The sequence below is a fragment of the Martes martes genome (assembly GCF_963455335.1).
Source record: "Martes martes genome assembly, chromosome: 12".
NCBI classification, from domain to species: domain Eukaryota; kingdom Metazoa; phylum Chordata; class Mammalia; order Carnivora; family Mustelidae; genus Martes; species Martes martes.
The window spans coordinates 85,530,913-85,557,300 of NC_137900.1; the positions used below are offsets into that span (position 1 = coordinate 85,530,913).

At 54.6% G+C, this 26,388-nt stretch overlaps 1 protein-coding gene across 1 annotated transcript; it reads left to right on the top strand.

Annotated features, from left to right (window-relative positions):
* The first annotated feature begins 6,564 nt into the window (after positions 1-6,564).
* Positions 6,565-26,045, top strand: LHX2 (LIM homeobox 2). The gene is made up of 5 exons (XM_080820631.1): positions 6,565-6,769; positions 8,258-8,460; positions 9,413-9,816; positions 15,497-15,702; positions 25,155-26,045. Exons 1-5 carry the CDS (start codon positions 6,650-6,652, stop codon positions 25,440-25,442), a joined length of 1,221 nt encoding a protein of 406 aa, XP_080676757.1. The 5' UTR covers positions 6,565-6,649; the 3' UTR covers positions 25,443-26,045.
* Positions 26,046-26,388: the final 343 nt, after the last annotated feature.

Below are 26,388 nucleotides of genomic sequence, written 5' to 3' on the forward strand. Positions count from 1 at the left end.
TCAGCCCCACCCCCCACCCCGGTTTTGTTCTGTGGAAGTGTTTACCAAGCCCATCCGCAGTATGGTCAGTGCTGGCTGGGCACCCGTGTCAATTAGTGAAGCTCATAAAAGGTTTATGAGGAAACCTTTGCTTACAAAGAGTTGAGGGGTGTCCTGCTGCCGGAGAGGGGTGGCAGAGATGCCTCAAAATTCAGAAAAGACTGTGGTAGGAAATATTTCCAGTCTCAAGTGCATGTAGACACAGGAGTTGTCAGCTAGTCAAGAGTTCAGCTGCTTCCGCCCCCACCCCCCCTTTTTCACACAAAATCATCTTGACTTTGCTTTCAGCAAAATGTGGTTCCCTGTGTGAAGAAATTTATTGGTGTTATTTGTGCTTCAACCTAAAAGGCAGCGAGATTAGCAAAATGGCCCTTTTAGGACTGGGTAGTATTCTGGGTTAGATTAAAAATAAATTACCCTCAAGGAAAGGCTGTAGTTATACCGGCTGAAAAGAAAATTGACCATCTTGTTGCAATATTTACTGTGTCTGTGTGTGCATGCACATGCATGTGCACACGCACATGTGTGCGCATGCAGGCACTTCCAAGGCAATTTACATCTTTGCATGGAAATTAGTAGGTGGGGGAGATACAATCAGCTATTGTGTATTTTGTGACAATTGTTCTTTAAGAATAATCTGATGTGACAGATTTGCGTTGTTGACAATGTGATTTAAGCAGGACCCAGATACAAACTTTCCCCACCCAAATCAATAAGGGTAAATCCTTTGGCCGAGGTGAACAATCTCTGACCTAGTATTCGTATTTCTTTTACCGATTCGCTGTAATAAAATTGAACATTTTGTCACCACTTTGAGAAACACTGCCAAACACCTTAAAACACATGTCACACGCCAGCAGCCCCTCATTTCCCTCCTCCGGGAGTTTCTACATCTGGAATCATAATCACAGATAAAAACCTTGACAAAATTGCATCTGAGCACATTTCTCTCCGCAGCCCTTACTTCCTCATAACATTTAATACAATATTAATACCTGCCTACCGAAATGCAGGAGGGAGGAAAGGGCTGCCAACCTCCACGTTTCCTGATGCATCATGTTCAAACCTGAAATTCACACTTCGTGTTTCATTTTAAGTTCTGTGCATTTAACAGGGCCCTAGAGAGAGGGCCCTGGTTAGTTCCCCAACCTGCTCAGCTGACGCCCAGGGAGGCGGTTTCGGAATTGTTCAGATCGCTGCAGGGAGAAGGGGAGGAGGAATGGGGCTCTGCTCTGCCTGAGACGGGCATTTATCTATCCACAGACATGGTCTTCTTCTTGGAAACAAGTAAGGCCCCACTAATTTTTATTACCGAGAGTGGTGACCACCAGATTTTCTGTAAGGTGTGACCAAGGCAATGAGCTGATTTCGTAAAGAGGAAGCCATGCCTGAGCTGATTTGCTGCTGACTGACAGCCTCTCACATCAATATAAAACACTCCCCCTGTTTGCTGAAGGAGGCCCACAGGCCTGGGAAGGGGGGTGGGGATCCTTGCTGAAGATACGGGGGCTTTTCTGCCACCCCTGTGACTTGGCCTCACCCCATCTTTAATTGAAGATGTCCACAACCCCACATTCCTGCGCAGTGGCAAGGAATCCCCGGTCCTCTGCCACACCAACAAGAGGCAGAGGTTAGAGAGAAGGGGAAAGTGCAGGAAGCCTACCCCACTGGCGGGCTCCCGGGGGCCAGTGTGATATCCTCAAAGTGGACTTTCAGATGTGGGTGGCTTTGTTCAGTCCCTGCCATTCTCTAACCAGAATCGGGGTCAAGACACACTACAGCAATCCCAGGGAGCCCCACCAGCAATGCTCCCTCTCCTTTTAAAATTTAAACCTTCAGGTTTCTGGAATGAGCAGCCAGCACTTCTAGTAGCCACCTCACTGTGGAGGGGGACACACACACACACACACACACACACACACACGCTTCCCGGAGCAGGAACCACTTTGGGGAGCAAGGAATATAATTTGCTGCACCGTGCTACTGGAAGAAGCCGCGACATTACACTTTACACAGGCAACTGGCCCCGTGACTCCAACCAGCAGCTTTGAGAACGCAGTCCTCTCTGCTTCCAGGCAGAGGAGAAATTGTTTTTGCCTCTTTTTTATTTGCAGTTACGATCCGAGAGGCTTCCCCGACCCCAATCCCCAACACCACCCTCAGAGTTTCAGGTCTTCCATTGGCAGTGCCCAAAGGGGGGGCCCTCGGCGGCCGGTCCGGGGCCAAAGAGGGCGGCTCCCTCTGCGCGGAATCCCTCCCTAGCGACTCCCAAATCCGGCGTTTTCTCTGCCCGCCTTTCCCTCGGGGGAGACTCGGAGAGGCTGCAAAAATCTGGGCGCCCGCTCGCTCGCTTGTCAAGAAGCAAACTGTCTTCACATTCTCCAAGAGCAACATCCCTGCCTAGGAAGAGGAAGGAAGAGGCAAAATAAATAAAACCAGTTAATGTTGTAGTTAACTTGCAAATCAAGTAAATCTGTTGGTGCCGTATTTGAGAAATAAACCATCAGAGCGTCACAGCAAACACACACTTCTGAACGTCTTCATTTTGATTTAATGGTATATCAGCGTCAACTATCGCTTCCTCTGCTGGTACACACGGCCTGATGCCGCGGGAGGAGGGTGCCCATGTTTATCACCGAGTGAGATGACTAATTACACCTTGTCAATCACCGGCTATGAAGACATAAAACCAGCGCGCACAATGAAGTAGTTGCCTGCAGCGTCAATTAGTTGGCGATTCGGAGGTTATTGCGTGGCCCTGCTTTGGCCGCCTCTAATAACGGGACAGAGCGCCGGGACGGCGCACTGATCAATCACCCTCCTTCCGCGGCTCCCCGGCTCCCGCCCCCTCTTTCCCCCCCGCCCCGCCCGGCCTCACTCTCTCCGGGCCGCCTGTGCTTCCTCCCTCCGCGGCCCAGGCTCCGTGGCGCCGGCAGCCCCGGGAGCCCCGGGAAGTTTGCGCGCGGCGGCTCCGCAGCCGGCAGCCGGGAGCCCCGCAGCCTTCGGGGAGCGCCGGGGCTGGTGGCCCCTTTGTTGGAAGAGGCGTGGAGGGAGCGCTTTTGTTCTGAGTTAGTCACGGTGGCCGGCTGGAGGCTGCTACCTCATTATGCGCCGGGTCTGCTAGTCTGCGAGGAAGCAGATGGTGGGGAGGTAGGCAGCGGCGAGAGTAGCCAGACCTGAATTCCGTTCACCTGTCACCTCCCACAAAAGGCAGGTTCGAGGGACTTCGGGATTCTTTTTCCCTATGTGGGGGAGGGGCGTCGAGGGGCCGCCGTTCCCGACGCCTCGGAAGATTACTTTTACCTGCGGGCGCCCGCTCCCCCAACCCCCTGCATTCCCCTGGGCTGCGGCTTCTCGCACCGTGTAAATGTCACTCACGTGTCAGGATGTGTGTTTACAGCCTGTTCCTTTCCTTGTTTAGTCTTCGCGGACGGGGCTCAGCGGTTGTGCGACGTCCCCCCCGCCTCTGGGGGAAGATTAGCAAAGTTACCCGCCTCCGAGCCCAGGGCCAGGGCACCCAGATCCCGCCCCGGGGCGGGAGACGCGTTTGAGCCTCTGGCGGACCCGGGCGGGTCCCAGCCTGACACCGAGGGCTACACAGGCGGGCGCACCGGGCGGGAATCGTGACTGCCGAGGAGTTCGGGGTCGGTCAGCGATGGGCGTGGACTGCAGGTCAGAGCGGCGACGAAATCGTGTACTTACATATGTGGGGGGAGCGAAGAGCCGCAGGGTGTGTTTCCGTGTTTCTGGAGCAGCCCGCGGCAAGAGTTACCGAGTGCTCCTCCCCCCCCCCACCCCCCTTCCTAAATCAGCCCCTCGAGTTCTCGAAAACGTATTGGAGCCGTCTAGCCTAGGCGCGGAGCTGCACCAAGGACAAACTCTCCAGCGCTGTTACAATTTTTTTTCCTACCCTTTGGGCGACCTCCAGATGAACCCCCGTGACTCCCAGATTAGATTTTCATTCCTTACTTCCTTTGAAAGAAAGTGCCCCAGATGCGTCAGTAAAACATGCCTGTGTATACGTGTAGGCGTCCGCGTGCCTGGGCGCGGGCCCCGTGTGCAGGCGCCAAAGCACACGTCTGTGGGAACACACGCGCACGCGCGCGTCTTTGGGTTTATGGTCCTTCCCTCGCGTTGGGGCATCTGTGCATGTGCATCGTGTACACACGTACTTGGAACTTCAAGAGTTTTTTCAAATACGCAAAACATGGCCTCGGAGAAGCGCAGGCAGGGGTTTAGGTCCTATTGTCTGAACATTTAATTGTATGTGTAACGTGCAATTTACCCCTTTACAACTGCACCCTCTTGCCTGGCACTGGCCGCTTACACCCGATGTGCCTGTGTAGATCCTAGTCCTGCATCCCCGCTGGCCGTGTTTTGGGCAACAGAGAGGAACATGTGCGTTTGCACACATGAACACGAATGCATGTGCTTGGGCATTACAAACACACATATGCTCGTGCCTGAAAGTTTTGCACAGTAGGTAGAAGGTAGCCCCTTGCCTCCTTTTGGCAAGCAAGTCGTTTCAGAAGGACCCACCTCCAAAGCAGATCCTGGAAATGGGACTCCTGTTACTGACTTGACTCACTCTCAGTTTTTCCCCACAGTCACTTTTTATCTCCTAAATCCAGCTTCACCCCACACCTAGGCATGGTGCTTGTGTTCCCAAGGAACTCTAGGTTGAGCCTGAAGTCTGGGGGCTGGGGTGGCAGTTGGGATTTACCCACAGGCCAGGTTGTTGATCCCTGGAAAGCTGGTGCAGCCAGGCGGCAGTCTGCGGCTTGATGCAAACAGCAGAGGATGAGCCTCGGGTCCCTAAGGACCTCAGTGATACCCAGTGTGTGTCCGAATGGGAAAGTTTTTAATAGGAGGAGATGGAGAGGGAAAAGAGGGAGTGATGGACGAATTTGGTCAGTGCCCACTTTGTTCCAGGTACTTTAAAATCCATGCTCTCTTTTGTTCATGACATGTGTGGAGGGGGCCTGCTTGACCCTCAGTGAAAAGATCAAAAACAGTCTAAAGGGAGTTCGGTCACTTGCCTAAGGTTACAGGGCATGTGACTGGCAGAACGGGGATTCGAACCTATGCGTTTACTAGTGCCTAAAGCCATGCCCGCAACCACTCTTCCAAGCTGTAGAGGGACCGGGAAGGGCACGAAGGAGCTGCACGCTCCCATAAAGTGGGCCCTAGCTTGCTTGGAGCGAGGCTACGCTGGCTGGCCCTCCTCTCCCGGAGTCTTAGAGCTCCCGCCAGCTCGAGCCTCCTTGCCTCAGCCGGGTCCTCAGGAGGCCTGGGCGGCCGCCCGCAGCCCACAGCGCGGAGCCTGGGCCGAAGGCCGTGCTCCGCGGGAAGCAGCTGAAGGCTCCCGCAGCTCTGCCCCAGGCCTGCCTTCCCAGGCCTCCCCCGCCGGTGCCCGAGGTGACGGGTCTGGGCCGAGGGCAGACCGGAGTGAGAGCTCCTCAAGCATCCTCCGGCTGCGCCTTCTTAGGATGGAGACCGCGGGGAGAGAAGGTTTAATTTTTCCATCCCGAAGAAATCGCAGGAAACTGTTCGTAGCTTAAAAACTCCAAACCCCGCGCTCTCCCTCCTCCCTCCTTTCCTCCGCCCCCTCCCTCCAGCCTTGCCCACCAGCTCCCACCATCTCGTCGCTCCTCTCCTCCTCCTGCTTCTCCCCTCCCTCTCGGGTCTCCCGCCTTCCCGGAGCACGCGCTGCCAGGGCCCGGGGTGCTGGGCGGCCAATGGCGCGGCGGCAGGACGTGATGTAAGGCGCGGCTGTAGAAAAGGCGCGGACGCTTGGCTGGCGCGGACTGCAGAGCCGGGGCTGGGCTCGGCGCGCTCTTGGAGAGCATTGCGCGCGGCTGGGCCCGCGGCCGGCGGCTCCTCCTCCCACTCTGCTCCTCCTCCTTTTTCTCCTCCTCCTCCACCTCCTCCTCCTCCTCCTCCACCACCACCTCCTCCTCCTCCTCCTCCTCCTCCCCGTCCTCCTCCTCCTCCTCCTCCTCCTCCTCCTCCTCCTCCTCCTCTTCTTCAATTCTCTCGGTGTCTCGGCTCGGCTCGCTGGCTCAGGAGAAACCCGTACTACAGTCGCCGACCCAGCGCCTAAGCGGGTCGCCTAGGGCTGGGGGTGCACCCCAGGGAGGGGAGAGGTCCAGGCAGCTGGGCCGCCGCGGGCACCTAGCCGTTCCCGAGTGAGACCCGACCGCAGCCGTCGCCGCCTCGGGCAGAGTTTGCGCTCCTGCTTTGCGCCCGGGGCGCTGAAGCCGGGCGGGCGATGCCCGCGGCGTGAAAGCGCCCGCGGCGGGCGCCGACCTCTGCCCTCGTCTTCCCCCTTCCCGCCCCCCCCCGCCCCTTGCCCTTGTGACCCTGGCTTTGGCGCCGCCGCCCAGGCGCCCCGCGATGTAGCTGCCCCTGCGCCTCTGCGGGAGGCGTCCTGGCCCGCGGGCGCCCGGGGCCCAGAGCCCGGCCTGGGGGCGCAGCCGAGCTCGGGCGGGGCCGGGGCCGCGGTGGCGATGCACCGGGCCCGTTAGCGCCGGGAGCGCCAGGCAGCTGAGGCGGGGGGCAAGCCCTCCCGCGGAGGAGCCGCGCCCCCGGCCCCGCCGGTCCCGCCGCGATGCTGTTCCACAGTCTGTCGGGCCCCGAGGTGCACGGGGTCATCGACGAGATGGACCGCAGGGCCAAGAGCGAGGCTCCCGCCATCAGCTCCGCCATCGACCGCGGCGACACGGAGACGGTAGGCGCACGGCTGCGGGGTCGGGTCTGAAAGCTGGGACGGGGCCGGGTCGGTCCGCGCTTCTGCTCTCCGAAGTTTGGGGGCACTTTGGGGAGCGTCCTTCGTGCAGCACGGGACTGGGCGCAGGGGATCCGCGGACAAGATGCAAGGCCCGTAGCTCCCGGCTCGGGGGAAACCCGGTTGCTGGGGCGGAGGAGGGAAACAAGGTTTAAACCGAAATTGCAGACCCCAAGGGTGCAAGAGAGCATTTCTCCCGAAGTGGGAGCGAAGTCCTACCCGCGTCCCGGGATGGCTCTCTTCTCACTGCACCGGGCCCTCTGGTCGCCAGCTCAGCGTTCCCCTCCACCGACTCGGCTGTAGCTGCTGGCGGCGCTGCCTGCGGCGCCGGGAAGGGCGAACCAAACGGGAGCACTGGGGCTTCAGCCGGCGTGGGCTGCTCCCGTCCCGCCTCCTGGCAATCGGAGTTCCCTCTCCAGCACAATTTCAGGGGTCCAAGTCTTCGGGGCCGGCGCTTTTCGTTGATCCGGTCCCTGGCCTCCTGGCCGGCCTGACCTGGCCAGGCCGGGGATCGCAGTTCAGGCTCTGGCCTGGCTCTTGTGGAAGGAGAGTCCGTTTGGATCTCCACACCTGGCTTTGCCAGCCCAGCCCCAAATAGCCAGTTCCTCACCTCAGACTTCCCAGGGGGCCCGGCGAGCAACGCTATCCAAGCTGGGCTCAGAAGTGACCTTTAGAGGCTGAGGAGGTAGGGAGCACGGCCCAAGCTTCTCCACTTGGAAGGCAAGAGCAGCAGCCCCAGTGCCTCTGGCTTTGAGCTCTTCTTTCCAGATGAAACTCGCAGCCTGTCCTGGCCTCAGAGATTTTGAGGGTGCCCCTGTACTCCGCTCAGCATCTCCCAGGACCCAAGAGGGCCTCAGCCCCGGGGGCCCAAGGTGGTGGTGGGGCAGGGGTGGCTGCGACCAGTCCTGGCTTAAACCTTTGGCATAAGGATCCAGAGATCACTGGGGCTCAGGCCGGGAACTCTATGCATCTCCCAGAGGTGTCTGTGCAGAGGGTGACTTAATGGTCATCTTACCCCTTTCCTGGGGCCCAGCAGAGTGGCTCTTTTAAGAAACAGTTTTTGAGGGAGCTTTTGGAGGGCTTGACCGGAGGAGCCACTGCTGCCCCAGCCCTCAAAACAGCCCACGCCTTTCTGGGAAAAGGGCAGAGGGGCCAGGAAGGGGGAGAACTAAAGAGGGAGATCCGTCCAGGCCAGCAGCCAGGCCTGGGCCTGTGGCCGTCCCGGCCTGTGTGGGCGGGCCTGGGTTCTGAGCCTCCTGAATATGGGCCTTTTGGGGGTGGAGGAAGGGCACCGCACTCCCCGGCGGCCCTCTGTGCGTTTAGGGCTGGCCGGAGCCTCGGAGGGAGCTGCGGGTGCCCGTTTCCCCGCAGCGGCGGCGGAGTCGCAGGCTGACGCAGGCGCCGCGGTCTCCCGCCTCCCTCCCTCCGCAGACCATGCCGTCCATCAGCAGTGACCGCGCCGCGCTGTGTGCCGGCTGCGGGGGCAAGATCTCAGACCGCTACTACCTGCTGGCGGTGGACAAGCAGTGGCACATGCGTTGCCTCAAGTGCTGCGAGTGCAAGCTCAACCTGGAGTCCGAGCTCACCTGTTTCAGCAAGGACGGAAGCATCTACTGCAAGGAAGACTACTACAGGTAGCCCCCCACCCGGGGACCCCCCGCTGCCCTGCAGCACCCTCAGATACAATCTGGACCCTGCTCCTTTCCCTCCAGTCCCAGAGGAGGGCTTCCTTCTTAGGGCTCCCCCCACTTCTCCAAGCCAGGACACATCGGGTTACAACTTTTAGAAATTTGAGGGAACTCTGGACAGGTCTGGGAAGTACAGGGACCCAGAGAAAAGGGCCCACGTCTGAGCTCAGGCACAGAAATAAGCTTGGGTGGGTGGGGGGGGGTCTGTGCACCCCTCTCCCTTTGAAGTTTCTTGTGGGTCAAGTGGATGGAACAGAAACGGGCACACACACACGCCCCCTCCCTAAACCCAGGCAGCCTGGGCTGGTGTGGGGCAAAGCTGCAAGGACAGCCGGAGGATCAGTTGGGTGCATTTCCGGGTCTTTCGTGGACCTGGGAGTGAGAGCTGCCTATAGGGTTAAAGAGCCGGAATCACTAACAGGCTCCAAGTTTCTTGTTTCTCCTCTCTGGTTTAGGGTTAGGGTCTGTTTATTTTCTTTCTTTCTTTCTCTCTCTGTCTCCCTTCCTCTGTCTTTCCCCATCTCCTTGTTTCTCCCAAATTACAAAGGTCTGTAGGATTCTCAGGCGCTGGTGTGGAGGGCAGGGGTGAAGGATGAGAAGGGCTAAGGGGGCAGCCCCCCCTCCCTGGTCCCCAAGCAAAGGCTTTCCTGGGGCTTGCTCGTGCTCTGGGTAAAGGAGAAGAGTTGTGGACATGAATATGGTTAAAGGAAACTATATTTCAGGGTAGGACAAGACCTCAGCCAAAATCTAGTTCCCTCTTCCTCCATCGTCCAACTTAAGGCTGGTCCCCATCTTAAGGAAGCGATTTCCCCCAGTGGCAGCAGCGGCACCTGGAGGAGGGATCTGGGGGGTACCCAACCGTGTGTCCCCACAGTCCCTCCCTCGATGGTCCCTACAGGCGGTTCTCTGTGCAGCGCTGCGCCCGCTGCCACCTGGGCATCTCAGCCTCGGAGATGGTGATGCGTGCCCGGGACTTGGTTTATCACCTCAACTGCTTCACCTGCACCACGTGTAACAAGATGCTGACCACGGGTGACCACTTCGGCATGAAGGACAGCCTGGTCTACTGCCGCTTGCACTTCGAGGCGCTGCTGCAGGGCGAGTACCCCGCTCACTTCAACCACGCCGACGTGGCGGCGGCCGCAGCTGCAGCAGCCGCGGCCAAGAGCGCTGGGCTGGGCGCGGCCGGGGCCAACCCACTGGGTCTTCCCTACTACAATGGCGTGGGCACGGTGCAGAAGGGGCGGCCGAGGAAGCGCAAGAGCCCGGGCCCAGGGGCAGACCTGGCGGCCTACAACGCTGGTGAGTGCCAGGCGCCCGGAGCGCCCCCATCGGGTTGGGAGAAAGTGTGTGGCGTGGACTCCGTGGAGCTGAAGTGAATCTCAATGTGATTTATCTCTATCTGTATCACTCTGCACACTCTAGTCCTTAGATTCCCCAGTGCCTAAGCACCAGACGAGCGGGCAGAAGCGACACAAGGCTCCTCGGCTCCAGCCCGTGGATACTGGAGTGGGAGGAGAAGCTGCATTAGAGCCTTGCTGACCCCGGTGCAGAGCCTTGTCGCTGAGAAATTTTTCAGAGGCAGCTTTTCAGTTTGGGCCTTTCCCCCATTTTGCTGGTCAGAAAGTGCAAGGACAGAGAAAGCAAGGTGGAGCGGAGACACCAAACTGGTTGGCAGGGCCGAGGCCAGGAGCTGGGGCGATGGATGAACTATTGGGGGCAGGACAGCAAGGGTCCCAAGAGAAAGGACTGGCGGCGTCCTGGGGGACCAGGGGCTCTGCCTGGCGTTTGGCCCGGTCCTGTGAAATGTCCTGAGGGCAGTAGGATCTGGAAACTTGGGTCCAGGACCCTTATAAACAAGGGCTGGTCGCTGAGCTCGGTCTGATCGTCCTGCTCCACCAGGTCTTGGTTTTCCCCGGGTTCCTTCCTCCAAGCTCCAGGCGCTGGTTTGAGAGAGGCAACCCTAGGAAGCCGGCACCCGGGGATGAGACCGGAGTAGGCCTGGCCGTGCGCGCGGAGTAGGGTGGAGGGCTCGTTTCACATTTCCGGCATCTTTGAACCCCCGGCCATTCCTGGAGAGGCTCTGCCCCCTCCGGCGCCCCTCCCTGCGCAGGACAGCTGCGGAGGTTCTGGGGCCCGGCAAATTGAACCGTCAACATCTGCCCGACGTCTGCAAGGCCGGGAAAGGTTTATGACTCCCCGGGCTTCTGAACTAGATAGAGTTTATTTGCAATTATTTTCTTCCCTTCGTTTGCGGCAGAATCGGATTCGAAGGTTTTTGTTTTCTTCCTCCTTTTCCCCTTCCTCTAATGCACAGTGGAAAACAAAACAAAACAAAAACCCAGGACAGTAGGGAGAGGGCAGCTGAGGGAAAGAAGTCAGGGTTATTTTGATCTTTAAAAATCTGAGCTGGCTGGGGAGGAAAATTCAGCGGGAGCGTGTGTGTGTGTGTGTGTGTCCCCTGTTCGCTCCAACGAAGTTCCTTGTTGGAAGGTGGATGGACATATGTGTCTCGGTGTGCGGAGCTGGGAGGAAAATGCAGCCCATAGTCTGGTCGATGGTGAAGTGGCTGCCGGCAGGTCTGTGGCAGCAGATTAAAGATTTGTTGAAGGTTCAACCAGAGATGCTAGCTCTCTAAGATTTCCACCCCTCATCTCTCACCACCCTGAAAATAGACTAAACGGAGTCCAGGCCAGGTCCCCCAAAACAAAGCCCTGTCTATTTGTCAAATGGGGCCGGCCCCCAGTAGGTAGCAGCAGGCGCCTCGGCCCCAGGGCACATGGTGAGTGGGATCGTGTTTTTCTAGCGCGCAGCTCAGCAACTGGGTTTGGAATTGGAAGGTAGAAGGGCACAGAAATTTATTTGTGCTTTTTGCTGCTCAGCCGCCTTCCCTGGCGAGGTCTGGCGGCACCCAGCGAGATGTGGCTGGAGGCAGAGTTTCAAGGGACCTGGAGCCTCTACCAGACATTGCCCGCCCATGCCATCTCCTCGTTTTTTTCTCTGACCCCTCTCTCTTTTTTCCTTTCGACTCTCTCGATCCCTCTTTCTGTCTCTCTCTGTCCTTCTGTGTGTTTGTGTCTCGGTTTCCCTGTTTTGGTCTTTTTTTTTTTTTTCCTCCTCTGCCCGCGCGCGCGCGCCTCTCTAGCCTTGGCTCCGGCGATAGAAACCACGCACCGCGCGCCCGCGGTGGCTGTGCCGCTCGCTTATTCGGGGATCCCGGGACCAGGTTGGGGAAAGGGGACGCCTTCTTGGACGCGCCCGGGCCCGGGGTAGGCCTCCCCAAGTCTGGCTCCCGTTCTCCTCCCTCCCGTCCCGGCACCGGCAGGAGAGGAATGGCCTCAGTGTGGGCCGCGGGGCGCGGCGCTGGAAAGGGGGCCGTGGAGGGTGCGACTGCGGGTGATGTGTCTGAGCAGGAGTCTGTGTGCGTGTGTGCGCGTTTCTGAGTGTGAGGACGAGCGCTTGTTGGTGTGCGTGTCCCACACCCAGGGGCCGAGCCACCCCCACCCCTCCTTGCAAAGCCCTTGGCTCTGCGGGCCAGTCCGGTGGCGGAGCGGCGGCACCTTATTCCAGGGCGGTGGGCTCGGGCAGCACGGGGTGGGCCGCCGTCGGTGCGCCCAGCCCGCCGCGGAGGGAAGGGCCGCCAAAGCCGTGGGGCCGCAGGGTCGGAAAGTCCTTCCGGGGCGGTGGCCACGGCAGCCCTCCTCTGGCGGCCCCTCCGTGCGCAGCCCCGGCCGCAGAGGCAGAACTGAAACCTCCCCCCACCCCTGAGCGAGGCCGCCCGCCGGCCTGGGGCGCAGACGAGGCGCTCTGAGCCCGCGAGGGGCCCGGGCCACGCACTCTGCGCCGGGGGTTTGTCCGCCACGGCCGCGGGAGTCCCGCGCGGACCGGCCGGACGCCCGGGCCTCCCCCAGCCCCAGCTTTTTGTGTGTGTGCCTGGCGGCGTAATTACTGATTTGATTCCAATCCATTATTTAGACAATTGAACCTACAATCTCGTCTTTAGTAAAATGAGGCGAAGTCAGATTTGATTACAGGTTCAGTCCCAGCGACAAGAGCTCGAAACCCGATGGGTTAATAACAGATCACGAGTAAATTATTCATGATTTTACGAGCTCTTTAGCTCCATTGAATCGGCCTAATTGAGAGGAAAAAAAAAAAAAAAAGGAGAGAGAAAGCCCGGTCCTCCCCCTCCCCTCGGCCCCTCGCTCCTCCCCGGATCCGATCTGGGGGAATCTCGGCCCGGCCGGGCGTGGGGGACGGGAGTGAGGGCGCCTGGGGTACCGGACAAATCTGGGCCCAACGGCCACTTCCAGGCCGCCCTCCCTTCCCGGCGCAGCTCCCCACCGGCCGCTGGCCTGCGCGGCCTCCCAACCTTGGGCCAGCTCCTTTTCTTCCCTCCCTTCCTTTCCCTCTCTCCCCTTTTTGCCGCTCCCCAGCCAGTAACGGCTTCAGAATAGGCTTTCCCGCAGGGACCTAGTTTCTTTGAGACCCGGCATTCAGTTCCTTAACCTGGACCCCCCACCACACATTCCCCCTTTTTCCAGGCCTCGCTGTCCCCTCAGGCTCTCTCTCTGTCTCTCCGGATTTCTTTCTGTCTTTGTAGCTCTCTCTCTCTCCCATTTTTTCCCCATCTCCATTGCTTCCCTTTCCTCTGTCTCTCCTCTCTTTTTTCCTGGCTCTGTCCATCTTCCCTCCCTACCCCCTCTGCTTTACTCTCTTTCCCTTCTCTCTGTCTTTCTACCTCTGTCTCTTTCTCTCCTTTCTGTGCCCTTTCTCTCCCCCTCCCCCAAATCACCTCCCCCCCCCAGATCTAGGCCACACTTGGGGCACATCCCTTGGGTGCATGGGGCGCCAGGGTCCCCACGGAGCTCATTAACAGCAGCAAGGCCCAGGCGGGGACTGGGCAGAGGGATGGGCCCAGAGATCCCCTGTGGGGAGGCCTGCCCCACCCCCCATGGAGCTGGGGATGGGGGCAAGATGAGGGTCGCTCCCTGCAGTGGGGGCAGGGCAGTTTCCATGGATTCCGTTTGGAGTCATTTTCTGATCCCTTTTTACATTGCTGGACTGCGTTCTTCACTCTGAGTGCTTTCAGTGGGAGTACAGCCCTGGTGGGGGACCTGGGTGCCTGGGTGCATGTGGGAAGGGGCCCTTTAGTAGCCACTCGCTGACAGCTTCAAGGGTAGTGACAAGACCAGCATCTTGCAAATTCTTTCTGTAAGGGACTGCTCCCCACCTGAGCAGTGGGTGGAGTAGGTCACCAGGAAATCGGGAGTACTTCTGAAGCGGTTTTGCCAGATTAAGCGCAGGGTGCCCAGTTAAATTTGAATTGCAAGCAAACAACAAATAAATTTTTAGTGTAAGTGTATCCAATATAATATTTGAATTTTAAATAAACAACAAATAATTTTTTAGTGCAAGCATATCCACTGCAATATTTGAATTTTAGATAAACAACGAATCAATTGTCAGTACAGATATGTCCCATGCAAAATTAGAGGCATACTTATACTAAGAAATTGTTCGTTGTTTATCTGAAATTCAGATTTAACTGGACAACCTGCATTTTTATTTGCCAAACCTGGCAGCTCTATTAGGGACCTATGATGGGGCATAAGATACATTCCTAGCTGTCTGCTTTAGGGGACTGAATTGATCTCTTATGAGATTTTTCCCAAAGTAAGACCTTACATGTAGGATGACTCGGGATGCAATGAAGGAATCTTGGAGAGGAGTCCTTCATGTCCCCATCAGGCACCAGGTTGCCAAGTAACTTTCTGAGGCCTTAGGTTTCCATCCCTGTCCCTCATCCCCATTGCCTTCCAGGCTTTGGCAGCCCAGCCCCAGCTGGGCCCCTTCTGGATGGGGACTGGTTCCCCCAAAGAGCCATGCTTCATCTTTGCCTGCCTTTGTGGTGCAGTGGAAGGAACCGGGCAAGGACTGCAGTGTTGAATCTAGGCTCAGCCCTTACCAGTGGTGAGGCTGTGTACACATGGCTTCATTTCCCTTAGCGTTCATTTCCTCATCTCAGAAATGAGATGAATAGCAGTAGCCACCTCCTGGAGCAGTAGTGAAGGCTCCATGATATATGCAAAGCCAAAAGCATACCCTAGGTGTCAGATACATGTTAATTTCTTCCTCCAACTTCCTTCTCTTTCCGGCTAGAATTCTGCCACTCTTTGAGATTTCTAGAGATCGCTTCACCTCCCTGCCTCGTTCAGCCAGTCTGTCTAACCGGGAAGCAAGTGCTTCCCCAGGGCAGGAGGAGAGGAATAAACTACAAAATACAGTTTCCAACCTTGGCCCAGTGCCCATGGCCCGAGGTTAGCCAGAACTTCAGGGCTGGGGAACCGATGAGGTTGAAATCAAAGTGAGTGGAGAGAGGTCAGTCATGGACTTTCAGATGCCCACCCCAGACCCTGGGGGCGGGGGGTTGGGGGGGGTTGGGGAGAGACTGGGGACAGCCTCCCTCCTTAGGGAGTGCAGGGGGCAACGGGAAGAGTGTGGGCCCGGGAGCCCTGTGCACTGCTCTGTCCTCAGTCAAGTGATTTCCCTTTCTGAGCCTCAGTTTCAACATCTGTAAAAAGGAGGAAGTAATGCCAGGCTAATAGGGTCGTTTTAAGGAGTCAGTGAAAATACGGAAGGCCTTTAAGCACATCACCTGGACTTGAATAAGCCATCAACAAGTTGTAGCTGTTGTTATTGATGACTCAGAATGGTTTTTGGGAATCTCTTAGAGCTGAGTTTGAATCTGGCATTTACTGGCTGAGAGACCCTAGGCAGGCAGGTGGCTCTCTGTGAGCCTCAAATTCTCCTATAAATCTATCAAGTGGGAATAATATTGTCATCTCAGCGTGGTGCGAGGCACGCAGAATGGTCCTGGAGCTAGAAACTTTTGGTGGCAGGTGGGGAGGGGCTGGACCAGACCATGTAGGGGGGCAGGTCAGGAGGTTCACCTGCCGCCTTCTGCGTGTCCCCTCCCCAGCGCTGAGCTGCAACGAGAACGACGCGGAGCACCTGGACCGCGACCAGCCCTACCCGAGCAGCCAGAAGACAAAGCGCATGCGCACCTCCTTCAAGCACCACCAGCTTCGGACCATGAAGTCTTACTTTGCCATTAACCACAACCCCGACGCCAAGGACTTGAAGCAGCTTGCGCAAAAGACGGGCCTCACCAAGCGGGTCCTCCAGGTCAGCTGGGCCGTGGCAGGGGCCGAGGGTGGGGGCACCTGGAGAGGAACCTCAGAGCCGCCTGTGGCCCGCGGGCCTCGGAAGGACCTTCTACCCCCCGCTGCGTGCCCTTCCCCTTGTCCTTCTCTGCTCTTCCTCCACCTCTTCAGTCTCAGCTGTATTTCAGGGTTGTGGGCGCTTTCCCCCTTCACTCTACCTCTTCTCTTTCCATTTTTGTCTTAATTTTTCTAGTTTGTGTATGCGTGTCCCTCTGTCCTCTCTTTCTCCACACCTAGCCTCTTTTCTTTCTTATAAACAGTTCTTCGTTGCCCTTTATTACTTAGGTGACACTCAAAGTGTTCATGGAGTAAAAGGTTCAAGCCTTTCAGAAAAATCCAGAGCATCCCCGGATGCCGGTCCGGACAGTTGCACCAGCTGTTTGCTCCTTTTGCTTCTTGCTTCTCACTCGTCCTTTCTTGTTCCTCTTTCGGTCTCTTTCTAGATTTTTCGTCTCTCTGTTATTTCTTAGACTCTCCCGGAAGCAAGGTTTGGGAGGGGGGATGTGGACTGACCCTCTGGGTGGGCCGGGGGAGCTGGAAGCAGATGGCCCCTCTGAAACTGAGCAGAATGGCACCTGTGAGGGTGCTTTCTGCATAGAGTGGCCCCAGAGCTTTTACCAGATTTTCGAAGGGTCTGTCCGTACTTCAAAGATGTTAAGAAACATAGTTTGGGGAGTCCCAGGCTCCTGCATGACCCAAATTCATGGCAGAGATTTGGGCCACCGCTTCTCAGATGGTCAGCTCCTCCTCTTATTCGTGTCACCGTCCTGGGCAAGTCATGAAACTCCTCTGAGTCTCAGTTTCCACATACATAAAACAGGCACAAGAAGTTATCTATACCTCCGGCTTATTCGAGAAACCGTCGGGATAATATAAGGGTCCACGACAGCGGCTGACCCTTAACTGCTCTGTGGATGATAGCTAAGAGTAACGTTAACTAGATTGATAAACTAACTGGTATTAACCAGTATGAATGATTATTCTGGTCACTAGACTTCAGTTTTCCTATCTGTACACCCATAAGGTGGGGGAGTATATCTTTCTTTGTAGCACAGTTTAACCAACTCAGTCCTTGCAATGTGTGGTCGTAGGGAGAGCAAAGTACATTTTGAGGTAAGAAAATCAAGAGATGAAGATCTGACCGAGGTCTCACGACAGGAGGAGGGGTGCTGGGATTCAAGTCCAGGCCAGTCTGATTTATCCTCCAGCCCCATGTTATTGGGGACCGAGGGCTGTGGGACTGGGACGCTGAGGGGGTGAGCGTGACGAGGATGGACACCAAGGTCTGCACGACCACCCGAGGTGCTAGTATGTCGGGAGGGGCGGGGGAGAGGGAATAGAATTTGGGGCGTGTTGGCAGTGGCGGGATGGGACTGTGACTCCGGCGTTGGTCGGTGGATCCCCGGGGAGCGGGGAGTCCCGGCCCAAAGCTGGGTTGGTCCCACTGCCCGCACCCCTGCGCAAAGCGCAAGGTTCTGGGGCAGTTTGGTCTCTGGCGGGCTCTGAGACGTAAAGGAGGCGAGGGCTGGCCAATGGGTCGCTGATGCGCCGCTCTGGGCCCGCCCCCTGCTCTGCGTGGGCCCCGCCCTTCCCGTTTGGGTCCCTTTTGCCTGCGGGTCCTTTTGTCCTGGCCTTGACAAGGGGCAAGGACATTGCCGCACCCAGCGGGGCCTCGGATCCCCCTTGGACGTTTCCCTCAGACTTTACGTCCTTGGGTTACGTTCCAGATCCCTTCTTGGCACCCCCGCCATTCCTCATGAGCGAATTTGGTCATCTGCCTCTTCTCTGGTTAGTAGGATACTTTGTCCCTTCCCCTGTAGAGAACCCTTTAGGGCAAGTTGGTGAGGGCCATTCAGTGAACCAAGCCCTGGGAGCAGGCCAGGGCAGGAGCAGGGACTTGGAGTGAAGCAGAGCTTAGCTTGGGAGGACCTGCTTTTAGTTCTGTCCCTCCACTCCCTGGCTGTGCATCTTGAACAGATCAGTCACCCTCTCTGAGTCATAGAGTTCTCACCTGTAAAATGGGCACCATTGGGGCATATACCTCTCCCAGTTATCCTGATTCAATGATAATGAGTAAATGCTCATAGCTGAGTCTGAATCTGGTTTAAGAGCCATACTCTGTTGGCCTTTGAGGCAGGAGGCTTGCTTGGTTCCCTGATTTGGGAACAATCAGGTTCCCAGTATAGTTGTCTCTCATTCTTTTATCTGACCAAATATCTATTGGCACCAGGTGTTGGGGACACAGAGACGAATGACTCACAGCCCCAGCCCTGAAGAAATTCACCCTCTTAACGGTAGAAACTGACCTACATTCAGTTTCCCCCTAGTGTGATCTGTTGGGAGGTGGGTTCTGTGGGAGACCAGAGAAAGAACTAATTGTTCTTCGGATAAGGAGAGGTTCATCTGAGGGACCTGGGTGAACACTTGCCCAGTGCCTTCCTCTCCTAGAATCCTGAGCCAGCCTGCTCACACCTGTATGCCCCCTCTACCATGGGGACTCAGAAAAGCCAGAGGCAAGAAACTAGTTGAGGGAGGAAAGCCCTGACAGTTAGGGGGTGTCTCCACATCAGTAAATGTTGGAGAGCACTACTGTGTGTCAGGCACGTTCAAAGGCCTGTGAGACACATTTGCTCACTGCGTTCTCACTGTCAGACATCCTGATAACCTCCTCCTCACTATACAGATGAGAACATTGAGGCCCAGATCATTTCCACTTGCCCCAAGTCATGCATTGCTATAAGTAGCAGAGCTGGATCCAAATCCAAGCCTGTCTCTGGACAATGGACTTGGCTCTTTGTCCACTAAGCCAGCCCAGCAGTGACTGACTCTGAGTGTGAGTATCATCACGGGCTTGTATGTTGTTGAGGATGGCAGTGGTCACACCCGTAAGGCAGCCCAGACCACCGCTCTCCCTCTTCTCAGATCTCCAAATCTCTCACACTGATCCTTAATATCCCCTAACAGCCCGGCTGCTCATGATTGTGCCGCAGTTTGCAAAGCTCTCATCTGCCTTACCTTAGTACTTTCCTGCCCATTTTACAGATGAGAAGCTTAAGAACTAGTGAAATGATGTGATTTGCTGGAGGTTACAGGAGCCAGGCACTGGCAGGGTGGGGCTCTCTCCCAGGGGCATTCTGACCGCTGTTGGGCCAGCTGGGGGAGGTGGGATGGGAGCCTTTGGGGACCAGGCAGATGGTGGTGTGGCTTTGGAAGGTAACAGACTGGTTCAGGTCCTTTGGGACTAAGAAGCAGTGCGATTTGGGCACTTACCATCTTTCTGAGTCTGATTCCTTATCTGTGGAACAAAGGTAATAATCGTTTGCGTCTTGAGAATTCTTGAGCATTGAGACTATGACTGGAGGAAGCCTCCAGTGTAGTGCTGCCTGGTGTAAAGTAGGTGCCCAGGAAATGGTTCTTGTCTACACTAGCTCAGTGGCACTAAGCCTTGGGTGCCCCCTGCAGGTTGTGGTCCAGGTTCACCCTTCAGAGAGGGTCTGTATGCTGGGGCGGGTGGAGATGGAGGCTGTGTTCTCAAAGGGGATTCATAGAGGGTGTGTGTGTGTGTGTGTGTGTGTGTGTGTGTGTGTGTGTGTTGTGTAGGGGCATTATTCTGGGCTGTTCCTGAATCTGTTATGCATAAGTACCTCCAATATGGTAGGCCTGGGCTGCCGTATCCCCTGCTGGAATTTGTCGTCCACTGATGTGAGGTCCAGGCCCAGCTCTCCCACTTACTCTCTGAGCCATATTGAGCAAGTGGCTTAACCTCTCTGAGCCCCAGTGGCCTCGGCTATAAAATGGGGATGATCATAATATTCATTAGGTGTTTGCAAGGAGTAGATGAGATGACTTCAAGTATATTTTATAAAATACAGATTCGGGACTTAGTGCACATGAACTTCACACACATTTACACAGTAGGGTTCAGTCAACCAACCTCTCTTGCACTCATTAAAAATTTTTAATTATCTTTATTTTGCAGATGAAGAAACTGAGGTTCAGGGAGACTAGGGACCCTTGCCCTCAGTCCCACAGCTAGTAAGTGATGAAACCAAGAGTCAAGCCCAGATCTGTCTTGATTCCACAGCTCTTTCCAGTGTAGCATAGTGTAGGGACTGCGACCTTCCTGCCTTGGATCGAGCTGTAGAAAGCAGCAGCAGAGACGGGGAGAAAAGGAGTGGGTCGTAGAAGCTGTGTCTTGGGAGCAGAGCAGAAATCTTGTTGTAGAGCCGTTAAGTACAGAAAAAGTACTCAAAATTATCACCAGCAACAGCATGGCCACAGCAATTCTCACTCTCTACCCATGGGCAGAGTGACTGGGAGAGAGAACAGCCCCTTGTACAGATGTCCATGAAGACGTTAGGCTTTGCACATGCTTGGAGACCATTTCTCAACACACAGATGCCCCTTCGAGTTGCCTCTCTTCCTTCCCGGGGAAGGGTCGGGAAGGCAGAATAGGCCCTGGGCTTGGGGACAGGGGTGGTGAGCTGATGGATCTGGATGGGTGAAAGTCTCCGTAGTGTTTCCTGGTATGACTTTGAAAGAAAATACCTTTTAACCTCCAACAGTTTACAAACAATCTTTGGGTGACTGGTTAGTTGTCACTAACTTGTGTAAGCACACGGGATCTGAGAATGCTAGCTGTCCTCTGTTCACTCATTTATCCAACAAATAACTGACCTTCTGTTTTGTTCTGGGTGGGCCGTGACCCAGACAATGAGTGGGACCCGCTAGATCTGGAGCAGGAGCGACGATCCAGAAGGCAGACAGATGTGCAGCAAATAATTACAAATGGCAATAATGTTAGTGCTTACCTTGTAAGGCACTAATGAGTTACTATGTGCAAAATGCTTAGAACTTTCCAGAGACGACGTCTGGTTCTTAGTGAATAATATTTGTTGTTATGACTTTATGGGGCTGCCGTACCAGAGGACATACTCTTTCTTTTTTTGTTTTTTTAATTTTATTTTTAAATGATCTCTACATCCAATGTGGGGCTTGAACCCACAACCCCAAGATCAAGAGTCGTATGCTCCAGCGACTGAGTCAGCCAGGCGCCCCAGGACATATTCTTTTTATTCTTTTTTCCTCACATCCCATTCATCACAAGACATTAGCCCCGCAACCGCCTGGAGTGTCCGTGTCGTGACTTCCGCTTGCCTCATCCGGTCGGACACTTTACGTGCGGCCATTAGTTTGATGTTATTAAAAATGCCATGATGTAAAAATGAAATCTTAAATAAAAGAAAAAAAGGAGGGGAGCCATGCTGGCTGCTCAGTCGGTAGAGCATGATTCTTAATCTCAGGGTTGTGGGTTTGAACCCCGGGTTGGGTGTAGAGATCACTTAAATAAAATCTTTTTCTTTTTTTTTTTTTTTTAAGATTATTTATTTTAGAGAGAGAGAGAGAGCATGTGCGTGCGTGTGTGTCGGGGGCAAAGGAGAGGAAGAGACTCTCCAGCAGACTCCCTGCTGAGCGCAGAGCACGCCCCAAGAGGCCCAATTCCAAGACCCTGAGATCATGATCTGAGCCAAAACCAAGAGTCGGATGCTCAACTGACTGAGCCACTCGTCACTCCCCAAAATAAAATCTTTTTTTTTAAAAAGTGGCGGAAAGGACATCTTTGGGCATGAAGATTTTATCTTAGGGCTGTTTTTCTTAGTGACCCAGGAAGGGAGTTTTGAGGCAAAGTGGTTTTCCCACGGGCCCTCTTGGTCCCCTTGATGAAAGAATCATAGGGAAGGGAATTTGTGAGGCAAAACACAGCCTGCAGGGCCAGCGGGTGTCTGAAAAGGGGTATGTGGCAGCCTCTTCATCCACCCGGGACTTACTGGGGATCCCCTGGGCACCAGGCTACGGGACTCCCCACAGATGAAGAAGGGAGCTGTCCGTTTAAGAAGATGGGCGGGTGGAGCGGGTCATCTTCTGACATCTGCCCTGGGATCTCCAGCCTGTCAGCGCCCCGAGAGGCCATAGAGATGGTGCGCTGTCATCCTACCCTCTCGTTGTGCGGGCAGGGAAACTGAGGCAGACCCCGAGGTAGGGGACCAGCACAAGGTTGCTGGGCGGGTCAGTAGCAGAGCCGGAACTGGAAGCCGCATTGGGCGCTTTTCCCACTGCACTGCAGTTGCTTTTGTGTTTATTTTCTCACTCAGGATCACGTGGTGGGGAGAGCATGGACTTTTCAATGGCAGATATCCCTACATTCCAGGTCTCAGCTCTGCCCCTGTGTGACCCTGGGCAAGTGACTTCACCTTTCAGAGCCTCTCTGGTTTTAAATCTGGATGAAGCGGGGATGACGATAGTAGCCCCTGCTTGGGTTCTCCCGGAGCTGACCAGGGACATCACACATTATACGGCAGCGTAGTGCCTGGCACACAGAGGTCCATAAGTGGTATCTGTCATTACTACTTTTTTTTTTTTAAGATTTTATTTAAAAAAAGATTTTATTTATTTATTTGACACAGAGAGAGAGAGCACAAGCTGGGGGAGCAGCAGGCAGAAGGAGAGGGAGAAGCAGGCTCCCCGCCAAGCAGAGAGCCCAATTCGGGGCTCGATCCCAGGGCAGGAGCCGAAGGCAGATGCCCAACTGACTGAGCCACCCAGACGCCCCTCTGTCATTACTACTATGAATTCAACGCACGTTACTCATTCTTCCTCTTTGCCAGTCCCCATACCATGTCCCAGGGACATGAAGATGACTTAGGGGCCCTGCTCCAACAGCCACTTGGGAGGGGACTTTTGGGAGAGCATTCTGGTGAAGCCCTGCGGAAGGTGAAAACCAAAACCAGCACGAAACCCCGCAGCAGCCCGGCTTTGGGTTGCCTTGTTGATTTCATCCACCAGATTCCCAGTGCCTCAGATTGGGTAAAGCAGAGAAGGCAGTTGGGGAAGATGGTGTCATTGTTTACAAATCACTGTTAGGGGCAACAGCGGGAGAAATAGCTAACAGCTGGCAACTAACTGGTTCCAGCCTGTCCCCAGGGCTTGGAGCCCTGGACCTAGGAGCCCGCACCGCCCCCGGGGCTCCCTGCTCCAGCTACTGCTTGGAGAGACACACACAGGCCGGGACAGCGGCAGAGGGTGGCACCGAGGCTCCAGTCTTCCGTGTTAGTCCTGACGTGAGACTTTGGGGGAAGTTGCTTCCTCTCTGTTGATTTTTGCCATCGGCCATTCCCTGGGCCAGATGGACAGAGTCTCACACCTGCAGAAGGGAAGTCCTCCCTACCCTAAAAAGAGCACGTTGTCAGTGGTCTTAGAAGCACTGTACTTACCTGCAGGCCTCCAGAAGAGGTGATGGGCTCGCTTTGGGCGGAAGGCCAGGGAAAATGAGCTTTCTTCCTGGAAGACACAGCATGTGGGGGAAAGAGCTTTGTTTTCTGACCTCACAGAGTCTGAGTCTCTCCTTAGGATTCTCGTGGATGTGCCTTTTTTTTTTTTTAAAGATTTCATTTATTTATTTGACAAAGACACACGGTGAGAGAGGGAACACAAGCAGGGTGTGGGAGTGGGAGAAGCAGGGAGCCTGAGGCAGGGCTGGATCCCAGGACCCTGGGATCATGACCTGAGCTGAAGGCAGACGCCTAACAACTGAGCCACCCAGGTGCCCCGGGATGTGCTTATTATTTGAGCCCAAATCCTATCAGGCCACCAGAAAGGCTCATTGGACATCACAGACCCCCCTAGGGGGGTGGTCCCCAAGAGAAGGCGGGGCCAGGATTCAGCCCTTCCCACCCATGCCTGAGACACTGGGAAGACAGGCAGATGCAGGCACATCTGGAAATATGCAACTGGACACCCTAGAATCTGTAGAATTCTCTAAGGTCCTTTGTTTTATGGGGAGGCTTCTGGCGGGTGTTTTTCTCATGCAAAGGGAAGTGATGGAGCCCTGCCTTTTGGGCTTTTTTTCTTTGGGAGATACAACTACCCCCCCCATCCCCACTCCCTCCGCGCCCCCAACCGGATTTCCTAGGCCTCGCTCAAAATATTTTGAGGACCTCTGGGTACCGCCAGATCTCTCCGTGCAGTTAGACTGGACTCCAGTAGCTGGGGGGGAAGGGGGGGCGGGGGGTTGAGCTGTGAAGATGAGTTTCTGTGCATGTCTTTCCGAGTGTGTACAGGCTTGTGTGCAAAGGTGCGGGTGTGGAGGGATGTGCGTGTCTGTGCCCATGGAAAAATGAAAGTAAACACTTATTCTCTCTCTTTGGTATTCTTTGCATACCAAGCTCCGTTCTCACTGCACAACGCACCCACCTCTCTCATAAATGATACTGGGGCGTGGTCGATTTGGAGAAGGAATTCGCAGGTCACCACCTCCCTGGACTGGCTTTAATCCAGGGGGCTCCGTCCATCCCACCCTGAAACCTAAAACCCCCTGGGGGTCCAGGATAGCCAGTGGCTTCTCCCCCTGATGGCCGTGGAGAGTAGGACTGCTGTCTCTTTCTTCCTCAAAGTAACTCTTTATTGACTGATTCCTTTGTGTTCTTGACACCGCTCTGGTTATTTTCCACTTTCTGACCACGAAGCACTTTAAAAATTGTACCAACGAGAACTTACGGGATCTGTTGCCTGCTTAAAGGCAACTGCCAAGGGGGGAAGAAAGAATCTCTCAACCATTGTGAAAAATGTTTCGGTTTGTGCACACCTTCTGGAACAGCGCTGTCCAATAGAAATGAAATGTGAGCCACATGTGGAATTTTCCATTTTAAGTTTTTTAGCAGCCACATTCCAAACACAAAAAGAAACCAGCAAAATTAATTTTAAGAACATGTTTTATTTAGCCCAATATATCTACAATATTATCATTTCAACACGTAACCAGCATAAACAATAATATTGAGATAGCCTACCTTCTTTTTTTCCATACCGAGTCTTTAGATCTATTTCTGTGTTTTCCCCTACAAAGGGACCACTTCGTGGCTCATCCCATTTCAAGTGTTCAGTAGCCACTGGTGGCTAGTGGCTACCATACTGGAGAGTGCTGCTCAGCTCTAGAACCTTCTAACAAAAAGGGAAACCCAGTACTAGCCATTAGAGAAAAGGAAATTTTTATTTTATTAAGAGCAAAAATTGCCAGCCCTGGGGCACCTGGGTGGCTCAGTCGTTGGGTGTCTGCCTTTTGGCTCAGGTCATGATCCTAGGGTCCTGAGGTCCAGCCCCGCATCAGGCTCCCTGCTCAGCTGGAGGCCTACTTCTCCCTCTCCCACTCCCCCTGCTTGTGTTCCCTCTCTTGCTGGGTCTCTCTCTGTCAAATGAATAAATAAAATCTTAAAAAAAAAATTGCCAGCCCACCCTTTTTTTAATCCCCCTTTCTGCAAAAGCCTGATTCGCATCTCCGGGGTGGGGGGAGGCTCTGCTGCTCTCCAGATCCTGCCTCCCTTCTAACCAGCGCTTTTCTCTCTCTCTTGCCCCACGCAGGTCTGGTTTCAGAACGCTAGGGCCAAGTTCAGGCGCAACCTCTTACGGCAGGAAAACACGGGTGTGGACAAGTCGACAGAGGCAGCGTTGCAGACGGGGACGCCATCGGGGCCGGCCTCGGAGCTCTCCAACGCCTCGCTTAGCCCCTCCAGCACGCCCACCACCCTCACAGACTTGACCAGCCCTGCCCTGCCAACTGTGACGTCCGTCTTAACTTCTGTGCCTGGCAACCTGGAGGGCCACGAGCCTCATAGCCCCTCACAAACGACTCTCACCAACCTTTTCTAGTGACTCACGCCCTTCCCTCCCCCCCCCACAATTTCTTTAAAAAAGAAATTATCTTTAGTTGAATTCCAAGTGTATTTTAAAATAGAGGCTTTGAGCAACTAACTAACCACATTTTAGGATCTCGCCTGGAAACAGAGGAAGAAAATAATTGTGTGTCCCGCTAATGCAGCGGTGTGGACTTGAGGAATTACTTGGAAAATCTATCTGCAACACAACATTTGTGTCACTGTACAGTTTTGTGGACTGAGCGAGGAAAAACAACAAATAATTTAAGTTGGCTAGAGCTTCTGTATTTTCAAAGACTGCCACGTGCCTTAGGAATACTGTTTTATCTCCATACTTTGGATGACTTGTTCATTTTTCTCTCCCTCTTTTTCTCTCTGTATATTTATGACCAGAGCAAAAATGTAAAAAAAAAAAAAAAAAAAAAAAAAAAAAAAGTTTGTTACTTTGAATAGTCCTAAAAAGAAAAAAGAAAAAAAAAAATGAAAAATCAAACCCCCTCCAACGGTCGCTTTGTTGTTTTAGAATTTTAAGGTGGAAGTCTGTTCGAATATCAGAATTTGTAAAATCTAACCAGTAATAAAACCACTTATTGAAACTAGTTGGTGCTGCTGCTGTTTGGTGGGGTGTAAAATTCACAGGACTTATGGGTCTTACTGAAGCCCAGACATAAATCCCAGGGTCTTCTCTCTCTCCCTCTCTCTCTCTATCTTTTTTTTTTTTTTAAAGATTTTATTTATTTGACAGAGACACAGTGAGAGAGGAAACACAAGCAGGGGGAGTGAGAGAGGGAGAAGCAGGCTTCCCACTGGGCAGGGAGCCTGATGCGGGGCTCTATCCGAGTACCCTGGGATCATGACCTGAGCTGAAGGCAGACGCTTAATGACGGAGCCACCCAGGCGCCCCCCGGGGTCTTCTCTTATTTAATATTTATTTATAATAC

Bases quoted from the DNA above. Each gene is read 5' to 3' on its own strand.
- LHX2 (XM_080820631.1), top strand. From the start codon at position 6,650: ATGCTGTTCCACAGTCTGTCGGGCCCCGAGGTGCACGGGGTCATCGAC. The intron at 6,770-8,257 runs GTAGGCGCACGG...CTCCCTCCGCAG, and splicing joins ACCGCGGCGACACGGAGACG to ACCATGCCGTCCATCAGCAG. The intron at 15,703-25,154 runs GTCAGCTGGGCC...TGCCCCACGCAG, and splicing joins TCACCAAGCGGGTCCTCCAG to GTCTGGTTTCAGAACGCTAG.